This window comes from Onychomys torridus, chromosome 2 (genome assembly GCF_903995425.1).
Source record: "Onychomys torridus chromosome 2, mOncTor1.1, whole genome shotgun sequence".
Taxonomy (NCBI): Eukaryota; Metazoa; Chordata; class Mammalia; order Rodentia; family Cricetidae; genus Onychomys; species Onychomys torridus.
This window is the reverse complement of record NC_050444.1, coordinates 70,143,136-70,155,958: the sequence shown is the minus strand read 5'-3', so window position 1 is coordinate 70,155,958 and position 12,823 is coordinate 70,143,136. Positions and strand designations below refer to the sequence as shown.

General features: G+C 42.0%; 1 protein-coding gene across 1 annotated transcript; it reads left to right on the top strand.

Moving 5' to 3' along the window:
• The first annotated feature begins 295 nt into the window (after positions 1-295).
• Aldob (aldolase, fructose-bisphosphate B) lies at positions 296-12,113 on the top strand. Its single transcript, XM_036179575.1, has 9 exons — positions 296-355; positions 4,688-4,809; positions 5,798-6,009; positions 6,815-6,869; positions 7,648-7,808; positions 8,944-9,027; positions 9,892-10,066; positions 10,481-10,680; positions 11,937-12,113. Exons 2-9 carry the CDS (start codon positions 4,698-4,700, stop codon positions 12,030-12,032), a joined length of 1,095 nt encoding a protein of 364 aa, XP_036035468.1. The 5' UTR covers positions 296-355; positions 4,688-4,697; the 3' UTR covers positions 12,033-12,113.
• The last annotated feature ends 710 nt before the right edge of the window (positions 12,114-12,823 follow it).

Sequence of the window (12,823 nt, the reverse complement as noted above, 5' to 3'; positions counted from 1 at the left end):
GGGGAAGTTTCATAATCCACAGTGCTTCAATTTCCTCACTGTACAATGTCAGGTCTGGACTGGGAACTGCGTAATCTAAAGGCTCCCTTGTAGCTCTAACATTCTATGAACAACGTGAGGAGTGTGTGAGCCTGATTACAAAGATTGGCTATTCACGCGCCAATCAGAGTTATTGAATAAACACCTCCCTACTGGGTCATGTTAGGAAGGGGAGGGCAAAAGTTAAACGCAATCCCCCAGACTTCCATGAGAGGGCTATAAAAACCGTGCTCTCCAAGCAGATCCAACCTATTTGGCAGCTGCCACCTCACACAGCTTCTGATATCTCTATCAGAGGACTCTTCTCCTTCACTATGTAAGTAGAGGGACTTCCTCTGAATTCCTGAGGTGGACCGGCAAGCTGGGTTAATGACAGCCCTGTGCCTGGAAAGGGGAGAGTGTGTTTGCCTGGTGGTGTCTAAAACCTTGATAGATCTGCTGCAGTGACTGATTCTCTCTCTCTGAGCGTGAATACTCATTTGTACCTTTCCTGACGGTGGCGAAAGTGCTCCAGATGAAGGGTCAGTTACTGTTTACCTGTGTGAGGCACCTCTAAGTCTTTTACCTCGGAAAAAAGCTGTAAGTGCTTTTATTTGTAGGATTCTAATCAGGTTAGATACCTGGTCATCTCTATTCTCTCTTTTCCTGACAACTGCTTGTTGTGACATTTTGTTTATGTGTCCACTACCTCCTGTCATTTTCCGTGTTCTTCCCCTGACACTCACTGATGGTACTAGAGCTGGGTTGTTCTTTTTTTTATGACACACAAATGAGCCCTTGGGGCCCTTGCCTTTTGCCTTCTCCTGGGTTAGACACTTTGGAGTGACTATCTTCAATTATGAAGTCCCAAGCCTTCCAACACACTTGGTGTTTTCCCTCAAATTTTCTACTTGAACTAGACAACGTGAGAGCCATGCAACTTCAGATGTTAGAAACCAAATCCTCTGAATTTACTTTGGTATATTTTCTCTACTATCCTAAAAACAGTCAACTGTGAGAATGTTAGGGTTTTGTTTGTTTGTTTTTATAAACCCCTCTTCAACCAATTACCTAAGGTTCCATAGGTCAGGTTGGCTTAGCCAGGGCTTGAACTCTGATGCTGTGGTATTACTTCTATAGGTAAGGAGTATGTGGGGAGCACACAGGTCCAGGCTGTAGTTTGAGGGTATAGGATAGGGAGTGGGGTGTAGCTGCTGAAAACCTAACAGTTCCTTTGGTTTAGGGCACAGTTTAGGGGAAAGAGCACCAGGAATCAGGCTGCCTATGGCAGCCCCAAGTCATGTTATCATGTGTGCCTCTATAGCAGCAGGGTGGGTAACAAAGCAACATCTTCATGCTCCCATACACATACATGCTGTGGACACAGCTTGGTAACCACAGACTTTCAATGAACTACAGCCTCACCCCTGTGTTTGTTTTGAAAATCCACCCGTCTTGAGCACAGAGAAACCAATGGACTTTGCCCTTATATTTCTCCAGGAGTTAAATATCCACATGTTACAAATGACTGACTGCAGAACTTTTTCAAGGAAAGCAGGAAGAACCACACTGCAAGAGTCCATCCACCCTTTTGCACAAAGACTAGAAATAGGGTTCTAAGTCAGAAGCCATTAAGATGTGACTCACAGCCACAGAACGTAACTCAGGCCTTCTGGGCCTCAGGTTCCTCATTTTTAAGGTGGTAGGCTTGATATAAATATCTCTGAGGCCAATTGAGCTCTCACTATATTTCCTGTCCCCTCATGTATGTTAATATATACAGCCTTCTCCAGGATTTATATATGCAGCTGTTAATATATATATATATTACATGTACATATACATATATACATACATGCATATGCAATCAAACATTGCAAAGAATATATGCAACAAAATGTGAGGTCTCCCCACTCTATCCACTCTGCAGAAGTAACAGTAGAATGGCTCTATTTAGGAAGACTAACCAATAGTATATTGCTATAATTTCTTTTGTTGTTTTTAAAATAGGATAAGTATATATTACATATTTCTCTGGGATTTTTTACTTAATAATTAAGGTAAATTATTTCCCATCATATTAAAAAAGTAAAATGACTTGGGACCTCAGAAATCAGAAGTTTAGGGGTATAACATCATTATCTACCATTATCCATACCAGGCTGGCATTCATCTCCCAGTTGTGAACATTGACCAGTGACTGTTTTATGATTAACTGAGGGTCAAAATTTGTGCTGATGTGGTACAGACCTTTAGTCCCTTTGTAGAAGTTTAACTTGCTGTAAACAGCATGAGTTGGACTTGACTTTTTCCTGTAATTCTTGTTGAGTAGGCATGCTTGGAACGGAAACAATAGCCTGGTACTAACAGAAACAGGGGTGTCCTTTGTGCCTTTTGGGTGATTACTGTTTTTTTCAAACATTAAAATACAGAATAGAAACATCTTGTGTTCTCCTATCACTTATAAAACAGCTTCATACTTATCATACAGTTTAACAAACTTACATTTGAGCAACCACAGTACTCAGAGGTTACATATGAGTCACTTGTAGTCAGACAACCAGAGCAGATATTAGTGTCAGTTAATATTAAAATAAAACTCAGAGACCTTTTATGACTTTCCCAGGGTTCTAACTATGAAGACAGAGCTATTCCTTGAACAAAGCTCTGTCTAATAAACTGGCAGCAAATCTCTATGTGAATGTCAGATGTTTGTGAACTGGAGATATCTTGGTGTGATAACTCTTAGCCCAAAATATACTAGGGTTGTCATTAGGGCATTAGGAATTGTCTCAGGTTAATTCCTTCCACCAAACCCACTCTTCCCTTTGAGTAAAAGGGTAATGAAGAGGAGCGCCACCCTTTTCCCTAATGATACATTATTAGGTATTGGCCCTGCAAACAAATAATTTAGAATATCATCTACTCCTTCCTATCTAATGATAGGAAAGTGTTTTAGTAACTTTTCTATTGCCATGACAAAAATACCATGATCAAGGCAATTTATAAAGGAAAGCATTTAATTTGGGCTTACAGTTCTACAGGGTTGGAGTCCATTGACCATCACAGCAGGGTGTATGGCAGCTGGCAGGCAAGCATGGCAATGGATCAGTACCTGAGAGCTGATATCTTGAGACACAACCATGAGGCAGAGAGAACTAACTGGGAATGATAAGGACTTTTGAAGCCTCAAAACCAGCTCCCAGTGACATATCTACTCCAACAAGACCACACCTCCTAATCTTCCCTAAATAGTTCCAACAACTGGTGTCCCAGTATAAAATATATGAGCCTATGGGGGCCATTCTCATTTAAACCACTACAGGGAGGGACAGAATTGAACTACTTTCTAAGATTACTGTCAGGAATAAATTGCATGGTAAATGTCAAGCAATTGGCAGAATGTTTGCCAATAGACAATAGTGTGTTATTATTACTGGATGAGTTTTTCCTTTTGTTTTAGTAAGGGTTTTTTTCTTTCTTTTGTAACTGTCAACTTATTTGTGCCAATACCTAAAGTGAGAGGGGGCTTTTGTACCTTGATTTGAAGGTTACCACTCTGGTTGGTCTTTGCTAGTCTGAAGATCTGAAGGCTTGATCTGATGCTAAAAATCCTTGATGATAGACATAATATATAAACATAATATATACACTAGTCCCTTTCTGTGGCTGGGACTAGTAGTCTTAGAAATAATTTTCTCTAACTATGTTGCCCCTGGCTTGCCCTAGTGCCCAATGACAGTACTGGGCTAGAGCAAGTATCTGTAGTGATGTAGAGAGTAACAACAGTGAGATTGTCAGTTACACCTTTTCATGAATTAGTTCAGCAGGCACTGATTCCTTGTACCAAGGGACAGGGTCCCAAGAGCTTTCCCCCAAAGGATGCAGAGAATGGGAAGAGTGGCTACAGGATAAAGCTGGGTGGCAATGCCTTCTTCCAGCTTGGAGCTTGGGTTACTTCTTGGATGTGTAGAGGTATCTCTCTGTCCTTAGCCGTGAAGCTTAGGAATAACTGCATCAGGGGCCACCATGTGACTTCAGAAAAAGCCAGAATCTCTAGTCCAGAGGTTTTGGGGAAATTTCTCATTGGTATAACCCAAGCAGTCTCATAGATGGTTAAATATAAAGTTAACCCTGTGCCTCACCTGGTCTAACCAAAAGTCAGAGGGAGGTTAGTTTTAAGGACAAGCATCCATTTCCCCTCTTAAAATTGTTCCCTAGGGAATAATCTTCTGGGACTAGAGACTAACAGAAAAAAGTGGGGGATAGTCATAGCCATTCAGAATACCCTGCAGCACCAGGAATCCACAGGACAGAGAGTCAGTCTGTTCTGAAGTTCCTTCCATTTGCCATATTTTAGAGGATCACTAATTAGTTGGTTCAACCTCAGGGTCAGTTATCCCCCAAGACCTCCTGGGAAAGCTTCTGTTCAAGGCCACCATGGATATTTGACATCTTACCTCCATCCTGAGCATTTCACATCTTATCTTCATCCATCATGAATGACTATATTTACTCAGGCAAAGGGGACCCAATAGGGCTCAATAGAAATGGGCTAGAAGTGTCAATGGAGCCCATATAACCTGTCTGCACATCTTAACTGTCCTGGTCACTAATCCATTGAAGCTACCCACAGTTCTGTGAACAGTTGTCTGGTATTCTTTTCTAGACCTGTCACCATGGCCCACCGATTTCCAGCCCTCACCCCAGAGCAGAAGAAGGAGCTCTCAGACATTGCCCAGCGCATTGTTGCCAATGGGAAGGGCATTCTGGCTGCAGATGAATCTGTAGGTAAGTGTAAGAAAGTCATGCCACACAACAGCACACCCATATACTTCTACACCCAGAAAAGGTAACTTGATAATCAGTCTCCTTCCTCTCAGAGGAAGTAAAGGTTTATGTACTCAATAGTTGGTGAGTATAGCTCTTTAGAGCCCTAGAGTCTTAATAAGAAAAGTCTAGACTACCAAAGGAAGAAACTCAAGCCCTCCATATTAAGAATCCAGCCTGGGTTGGGGATTTAGCTCAGTGGTAGAGCACTTGCCTAGCAAGCACAAGGCCCTGGGTTTGGTCCTCAGCTCTGAAAAAAAAAAAAAAAAAGAATCCAGCCTGTAGAAGTCAGAATTTTAATAACCAAGGAGAAACCAAGGAAAAATCAGTAGCCATCGATTCTTTATAACTGTATATCATGGACAGGGTATTGAGAACTTGCCCTGAAGGAAAAAAAAATGAGCTAGATTTGGTTTGCAAAACAGAACTGGGTAGTGAGATCTGCCTTATCCCAGCTTGGACTTGCTGCTAATGAGAAGTTGGTTTAGATTAAGCCAGCCTAGTCAGGGAGACACCTGGACTCTGGCAGGGCTTGTGATGGAGGAAATCACAGGATGGCACAGGGCAGTGCTAGAACATTCTTTCATAGTCTACCCTAAAATAATGAGAGCTAAAGTTAAAAGCCTGTCCCATCCCTCATTCTACTGCATGGATATCCAATGAGATTTAGGACTGGAACAGAGAGGGCTAGAGGGCCTTCCACATCCCACAGACCTCCCATGTCCATCTGACCCTGCATGGCAGCCTGTAAATTCCCCAGTCATCAATCTTAGAGCAATATTTCTCCTCTTTGAAGACCCAAACCCAGACAGGAACTTCAAAGATCTGAGTTTAAAGGGAAGGTGAAGAGGTCCTTGTTTTTCACACTGATGAGGAATACTGAGTGTGGGCAAGACAACAGGATAGCACTGGCTTGCTTCTCCTCATGTTGCCTTTGGCCCATCTCTAGGCACCATGGGGAACCGCCTACAGAGGATAAAGGTGGAAAACACTGAAGAGAACCGCAGACAGTTCCGAGAAATCCTCTTTACTGTTGACAATTCCGTCAGCAAGAGCATCGGGGGAGTGATCCTTTTCCACGAGACCCTCTATCAGAAGGACAGCCAGGGAAAGCTGTTCAGAAACATTCTCAAGGAGAAGGGAATTGTGGTGGGCATCAAGGTGAATACTCTCATTCCTCTTTCACCCTCCTTCTCCTGTGCACACTCCCAGCGCTCTGGGTGGTCCAAGGCCCCAACTCAACAGCCCCTTAATTTCTTACCCGTTCCCAGTCTCCTTCCCTGATGGAGACCTAGAGCCCCTCCCAGACTGCTATGCCACTGATCTTTTCAACCAGGATTTTGCGAGGAAGCTAGTCTCTCTGCACCCCTATTTCCTCATTTCTTAAGATTATTGGTACCCATTTCATGCATAATACAAGGGTGAAATGAAGTTTTAAAGCAGATCCTGTCCTGTAGCTTTTCAGTTAACAGCCATTATTTTTATTAAAGCGCTTGTTCTGTCTTCTTCCTGAGTCTTCCAGAGAGCATGCAGTTCTCCAGTGAAAAGTAGCATCCCTTGGGTGCTTACAACTGCAAGCACTCCTTAATCCTTCACACAAAATGTCGAGGCAGATTTGGTTCCTGCCCTTATTCTGGAGAGTAGGAATGAAAACTGAAGCCCATGGGGTGCTGTCACTTGCTTGCATATAGGCTCCCTACCTCTCTGTTTCTTTGAGCCCAAGTCACATCCTTAATATCTTCACCTCCTGTCTGTACACAGTGAGTGCCTGGAGGAGCAGATGCTCAGTAAATGTCAGGACTGACACTGTTCCCAGCAGGTTAGCTCACTTCTGCTGTGAGCTGAACTCTGCCCCTAGCAACTCAGCTGCCTTCCTAATTTGCTTGCTTGTGAAAGCTGAGAACAGCACTAGGAGCTTTGCTGTCTCACTCCTGTTGGACAACCTGTTCATTTTTCTTATCCACAGTTGGACCAAGGAGGTGCTCCCCTTGCAGGAACAAACAAGGAAACCACCATTCAAGGTAAGAACTTTGCCTACTGATAAGGCAAAGAATGCCACGTGGGCTAGAATTGAGGGCAAGTGAAGGAGGAAAAGGGAAGAAATGGGACTATTGGTTTTAACGCCAGTGAATAGACCTGCATGTTTGTTTTCTTGTTTTTTCCATCACCCCAACACTCCTTGGGCCTGGGAGATGGAACCCAGGGGTCTTCAAACATCACTAGGCAAATGCTCTGCCTCTGAAGTACATACCCATCCCAGACTGCCTGCCTGCCTTTATTTTCCTCCCTCCCTCCCTTCCTACCTTTCTTCCTCCCTCCTTCCTTTTCCTTCTCTCCTGTACTCACTACAGGTTGAACCTGGGACCTTAAGTATACTAGGCAATCATTCCACAACTAAACTATATCCCTAATCCTTTTTTTTTGTTTCTTTGTTTTTACAGTGTATGTGTATGTGTGTGTGTGTGTATGCAGCATTTTAATCTCAGCTGTCACTTTTCACAAGTTCAAAATTTAAATGGTCAAGACATTTAAACACCAGCAGCCCCAATTTTTACATGTATGAGGACTGTTTTTGACTATAAGTTCCCTAGATTTTTCTTAGAGTATATCAAATATGTATATCAAAACTGAAGTTATTCAATCCAGGTCTTCTGGCTCAGTACTATGGTCTATGTTTATTTGTTTGGGTATTCTCAGTTCTCAAAGATAAATCATTAGAAAATTCCTTCAGTTTGTCAGGAGCCTCATGGATCAGGTACAGGGTATAAAACCTTTTTTCCCCCCTATTGTGGCTTGCAGGGCTTGATGGCCTCTCCGAACGCTGTGCTCAGTACAAGAAAGATGGTGTTGACTTTGGGAAGTGGCGTGCTGTGTTGAGGATTGCTGACCAGTGTCCCTCTAGTCTTGCTATCCAAGAAAATGCCAATGCTCTGGCTCGCTATGCCAGCATCTGTCAGCAGGTGCTCTCCTTTCACCATGAGCTGAAAAGTAGACTATTCCTTTCTTCAGAGCCTCTTTCAATTTCATTATAATCAAACACAATCTTTCTTCTTCCCTTCCTAATGGATATAAATATATTAGTATATTATATATCATATTTTATTACCTTAACTATAGCCATATATATAGGGAGAACTCTAGTTCCACAAGCCAGTAGGAGTCCTATTAAACTATGACTTCAGGATCAATGCTATCAGCGGCTGCCCTCCACTGCTGTTCCAAAAGCCAAATCTTCAAAGTAATCAGGCTCTAGAGCAGTGATTCTCAACCTTCCTTGTGCTACAACATTTTAATACAGTTTCTCATGTGTGGGGACCCCGACCATAAGATTATTTCATTGCTACTTCATAACTGTAATTTTGCTACTATTATGAATTGTAATGTAATCAATATCTGATATGCAGGGTATCTGATATACAACTCCAAAGGGGTCATGGCCCACCAGTTGAGAAACCCTGCTCTAGAGTCAGGGAATCTGCTTGTTTATACTCCACAGTGCCCAAGTGATGATCATCTTAAATCCCTAGCTAGAGGGTGATCAAAACTTGGACAGAGGCTCACTTCAACCTGCTTCTTCTAGGATGGTGCCCAGATGCAAACATTTCCAGACAACATGTGCTGAAATATCTCTGGGTTAGATTTAAATTTGATTTGTAACTTGTAGGTATTTTGTTCAGATTACTGGAGTTGTGGTTACCTGGAAATTCCCAGTGAGAACTGTAAACTCTCCTTCAATTCCTTAACTCATACTAGAGAGTATTTCTGACTATTAAACTTGGCTGTCTTAAAAGGATGGCCACCAGTTTCTTAGATAGCTAGAATGGTCTATAGTTAGAAGAAGATAAAGAAATTAAAAGTTTGCATTTTAAAGCCCCTTCCAGAAAAGCTTTTCATTAACTCCCCTTCTGTGTAAATATGTCTACACAACAGTGCTCAATAGATACTCCATGTTCCTTTTGATCACCTTCAACTGAATTGCATAGCGTTTCTTCCTATTGCCTTCCTTTTCTATCAGCCAAATCTGTTGGCTGCTCCCTAGCAGAGGACCACAGTGAGCATCCCTCATTTCTGTGCCTCCTCCATTTTCTTTTCCAGAATGGGCTGGTACCTATCGTTGAGCCAGAGGTGCTGCCTGATGGAGACCATGACTTAGAGTACTGCCAGTACATTTCTGAGAAGGTGGGTTTGGAACATAAAGTTCTCTATTCCAGTTAATTTTTTTTTAAAAGAAAAAGCTTTTACTTAAACATTGCTGAATTTCAGAAATCACCTTTACTTTAGTGTCATTATACAGCATGCCAAAGGTAAAGGGGCATCTATCAGCCCTTTACACTTTAGTGTATAGTATCTTGTAGTAACAAGATTTGGAATTTATAGTCCTTTTGCTTACTATAGGACCTGGGACATGATACATTGCCTCTTTTGGATCTCAATTATGTGTGTACACTATCTTATAATAAAAGGTTCACATGATAAATTATGAATCATATTATTCATATGGGATTTTCTAAACCAGTAATAGTAGTTCTGAAAGATGGTGATTTTCTTCATAAATCATAAGAAAGTATGACAGACATAATATTGCCTAACCTGGATTTCTCCACTTGTAAAAAGAATTATGTTGTCTGAAATAGCATGTGAAAGAACTGTTTCTAAAATGTGTGTTGTTGTTATTATTATCATCAAGATTCCACAGAAAAGTGGAGGATAGTTTAGATGTCCCAAACTATTGAATCAAGGCAGTCTCAGATGATGGCATTGACCAAGGAAATGGGAAAAAAAGAATGAGGATTCTCTAGCAAACAGAGCCATGATAGTAGTTCATGCAGAGGAACAGCTAGTGGTAGAGATGGTCCAATATAATCAGGCTCAATGATACACTTTGCAAATATGTGGTCCAGAGGAGACCTGGAGGTCTCAGAAGCTTTTACCAAGAGACACATGGAGATTACACCCTTGCACCCTTGTAATTCAGAAGTGCCAGGGTCATGTGATTCTAGAACTTATTCCAAATTTCATCTATTTGGTCCCCTTGTTTTTCAGGTCCTGGCTGCTGTCTACAAGGCCCTCAATGACCATCATGTTTACCTAGAAGGTACCCTGCTAAAACCAAACATGGTGACTGCTGGACATGCCTGCACCAAAAAGTATACACCAGAGCAAGTGGCCATGGCCACTGTCACTGCTCTTCACCGCACTGTTCCTGCAGCTGTTCCTGGTAATGCCTTATTTCTCCTCAGACTTAAGGTCTTAGCTCTTAAGAGAGCCACAAACATGGGTATTTGTGTGGAGCCTGTTTGGATCCTTGGAATAAATTATCATCCTCTACCTCACAGGCACCCAGTAGTTTATCTCCTACTGTGTGATGCCAAGTGTCTTCAGTCTATCTGAAGGCTCACACACACACATAATGTTTCAACATTTCACTGTCCTCCTTATTAAAGCCATTCTCTTCTTAGCCCAACTAGACTCAGCAAGGACAAACTGACTTCTACAGAAATCTAGTAGAAGATTAAGACATTATATTTCTTTTAGGCCTATTGCATGTGTGTGTGTGTGTGTGTGTGTGTGTGTGTGTGTGTGTGTTTCCAGAAATGGGACTAATGTAGTAGAATGGCTTCTCTCATTCCAGGTATCTGCTTTTTGTCTGGAGGCATGAGTGAGGAGGATGCTACACTCAACCTCAATGCTATCAACCGTTGCCCTCTGCCAAAGCCCTGGAAACTGAGTTTCTCATATGGAAGAGCCCTCCAGGCTAGTGCACTGGCTGCCTGGGGTGGCAAGGCTGAAAACAAGAAGGCAACGCAGGAAGCTTTCATGAAGCGAGCCCTGGTAAGAAGTTGCTCACTTTTATCTTCTTCATAGAGTTGATATGTGGGACCTGTCTTGCTTAGAGAAGCATGATTCCCTACAGTCCATGAATGCTCCTATATATAGTGTCTATTAAGTGTTAAAAATGTGATATAATAGCTAAATAGGAAGGTTGGGGATAGAAAGGGTTTTGAATTTTCTCTCCTTGTCAGACAGTTGATGATAGAAGATAGAAAGGCATTCTCAATCAAGGCACTTCAGAGGGAAGGTTGCATGATCAAGGCCTGAACTTGAGATGCCTTTCATTTGGAAATATGAACAAGAAAGGATATGGTGAAAATCAGCAGTTAAATAGTAGGATGAACCAAAGATTCTAGGAACAAATAAAGGAGTTTCAAGGAGTCAATATAACATACTACAGAGAAATTGAAAGCAAAAGTTCTGAGATTAGCATTGAGGAACCAACCAGTGACCCTCAACAAAAAAGTTCCAACAAAGAAGGACAAAGTGCCCATTTAAGAATTTTGTTAGAAATTTTAACATGTAGCACTAATTGGACTCAGTGGGTTATTAACAAAAACTAAAAAGGGCAGGACATGAAGCACAGAGGCAAAGTGTTGGTGATTCCTGGAGGAAGTAGGAAAGGGAAGTTGAGGTTTTATATATATATGTATGTATGTATGTATTATTTACATGTATGAAACTGTCAAAAAATAAATAAATAAAAGATGTTCTATTTCAAAACAAAAGAGTGTTGTTGGAAAAAGACTCAGAAAGGTGTTCAGGAGAAACAAGAGCCAAAATAAGTTTTAGTCTACTAGTAAATATTAGGTTTAAAATATGCTCCATGAGACAAGTGCCGGGGAGAACAAAGAAGACACAGACACTGTTCTCAGGGAATTTGGAGTTTAAAGAACTAGAAGAGAGGATGGTATGAATAAATGTAAAGTAAAAGGAGCCTGAGGCAAGAGGGAGATTGGAGAGTGAGGGTCACCAAAGGTAGAAGGACCAAGAGGATACCAGATTATAGGAGGCTGATATTGGTCTTGCAAATACATGAAGGAGGGAAGTGATGGGCAATAAGTGACACAAACCTCAAATGACAACAAGGAAGAAGACAAAAAGAGGTAGTACCAACGGCAATATTCAGCAGCATTATTAGAAAGAGTTAAACTAATCAAATGGTCGTGTAGGTGGTTCCAAATGAGCAGTAGAGAATGCCAAGCTAGGGGCTGTGGTTCCTTAATTCATTATCTTCTCTTACGTTTGTCTTTTAGGCCAACTGCCAGGCAGCCCAAGGACAGTATGTTCACGCAGGCTCTTCAGGTGCTGCGGCCACCCAGTCACTCTTCACAGCCTCCTACACCTACTAGATCCTGTCTCCCACCAGCCAGGCTCCAGCTCTCCTAAGTATTTTGGTTGGAGAGCCAAGAGGCTTCAGTCAACCCTGGGGATTAGATAAAGTTTGATTGAACTGCATAAAACACAATACATGTGAATCACATACACAGGAGAAAAGCTGAAATCAGCTATTGAAACACGAGGATGAGCATGTCACACAATAGTATCTGAACACCTCCAGTTCCCCATGTTCCAGAACACACACCCAAGAAAGAACAGGCTTTAAAGGCAAGCCAGTCCCCGATGCACACAGCAACTGCTGAGGAAAGCAGCTCAGAAGCTAGGGGTGGAGAAGGGCATTTTAACAGACAAACTTACCAGGGGTTGGTTGTAAAGGTTGCACAGCAACGGAAAAAGAAATAAAACGTGTATAAACCTTCTGTTGGTACTGCTCATTTCTCTACTCTTGTTGGTAGACTCTGCATTTCACCGTCGTTGACTATGCTAGGCATGACTGGCACTAACAGTCAGGAGCCTGAGCTTTGGACACTCACTGAAGTCTGGTGGCTAATCTTTCCTGTTGCATGGCACTACAAACTATCAGATTAAATACAAATTCTTTTGGTGATTCCAGTATGCAGCCATGCTTGAGAGCAGCCAGTCCAGACTTCTAGTTTGAGGATGTTTGAAAATACTAAGCTGCAACAGAGAATCATCTTTCACAATCTGTGGAGTGCAAGGAGTGACTTGTACCTTCTGGCTTGGTACATTCCTCTTCAAGTACCTAGGTTGTGTGACACAGAACTACATTTTCCTCTCAAAG

Coding starts and splice junctions, on each gene's coding strand:
- Aldob (XM_036179575.1), top strand. CDS start 4,698: ATGGCCCACCGATTTCCAGCCCTCACCCCAGAGCAGAAGAAGGAGCTC. Junction 7,809..8,943: donor ATGCCAGCATCTGTCAGCAG/GTGCTCTCCTTT, acceptor TTTCTTTTCCAG/AATGGGCTGGTACCTATCGT. Junction 10,067..10,480: donor TGTTCCTGCAGCTGTTCCTG/GTAATGCCTTAT, acceptor CTCTCATTCCAG/GTATCTGCTTTTTGTCTGGA.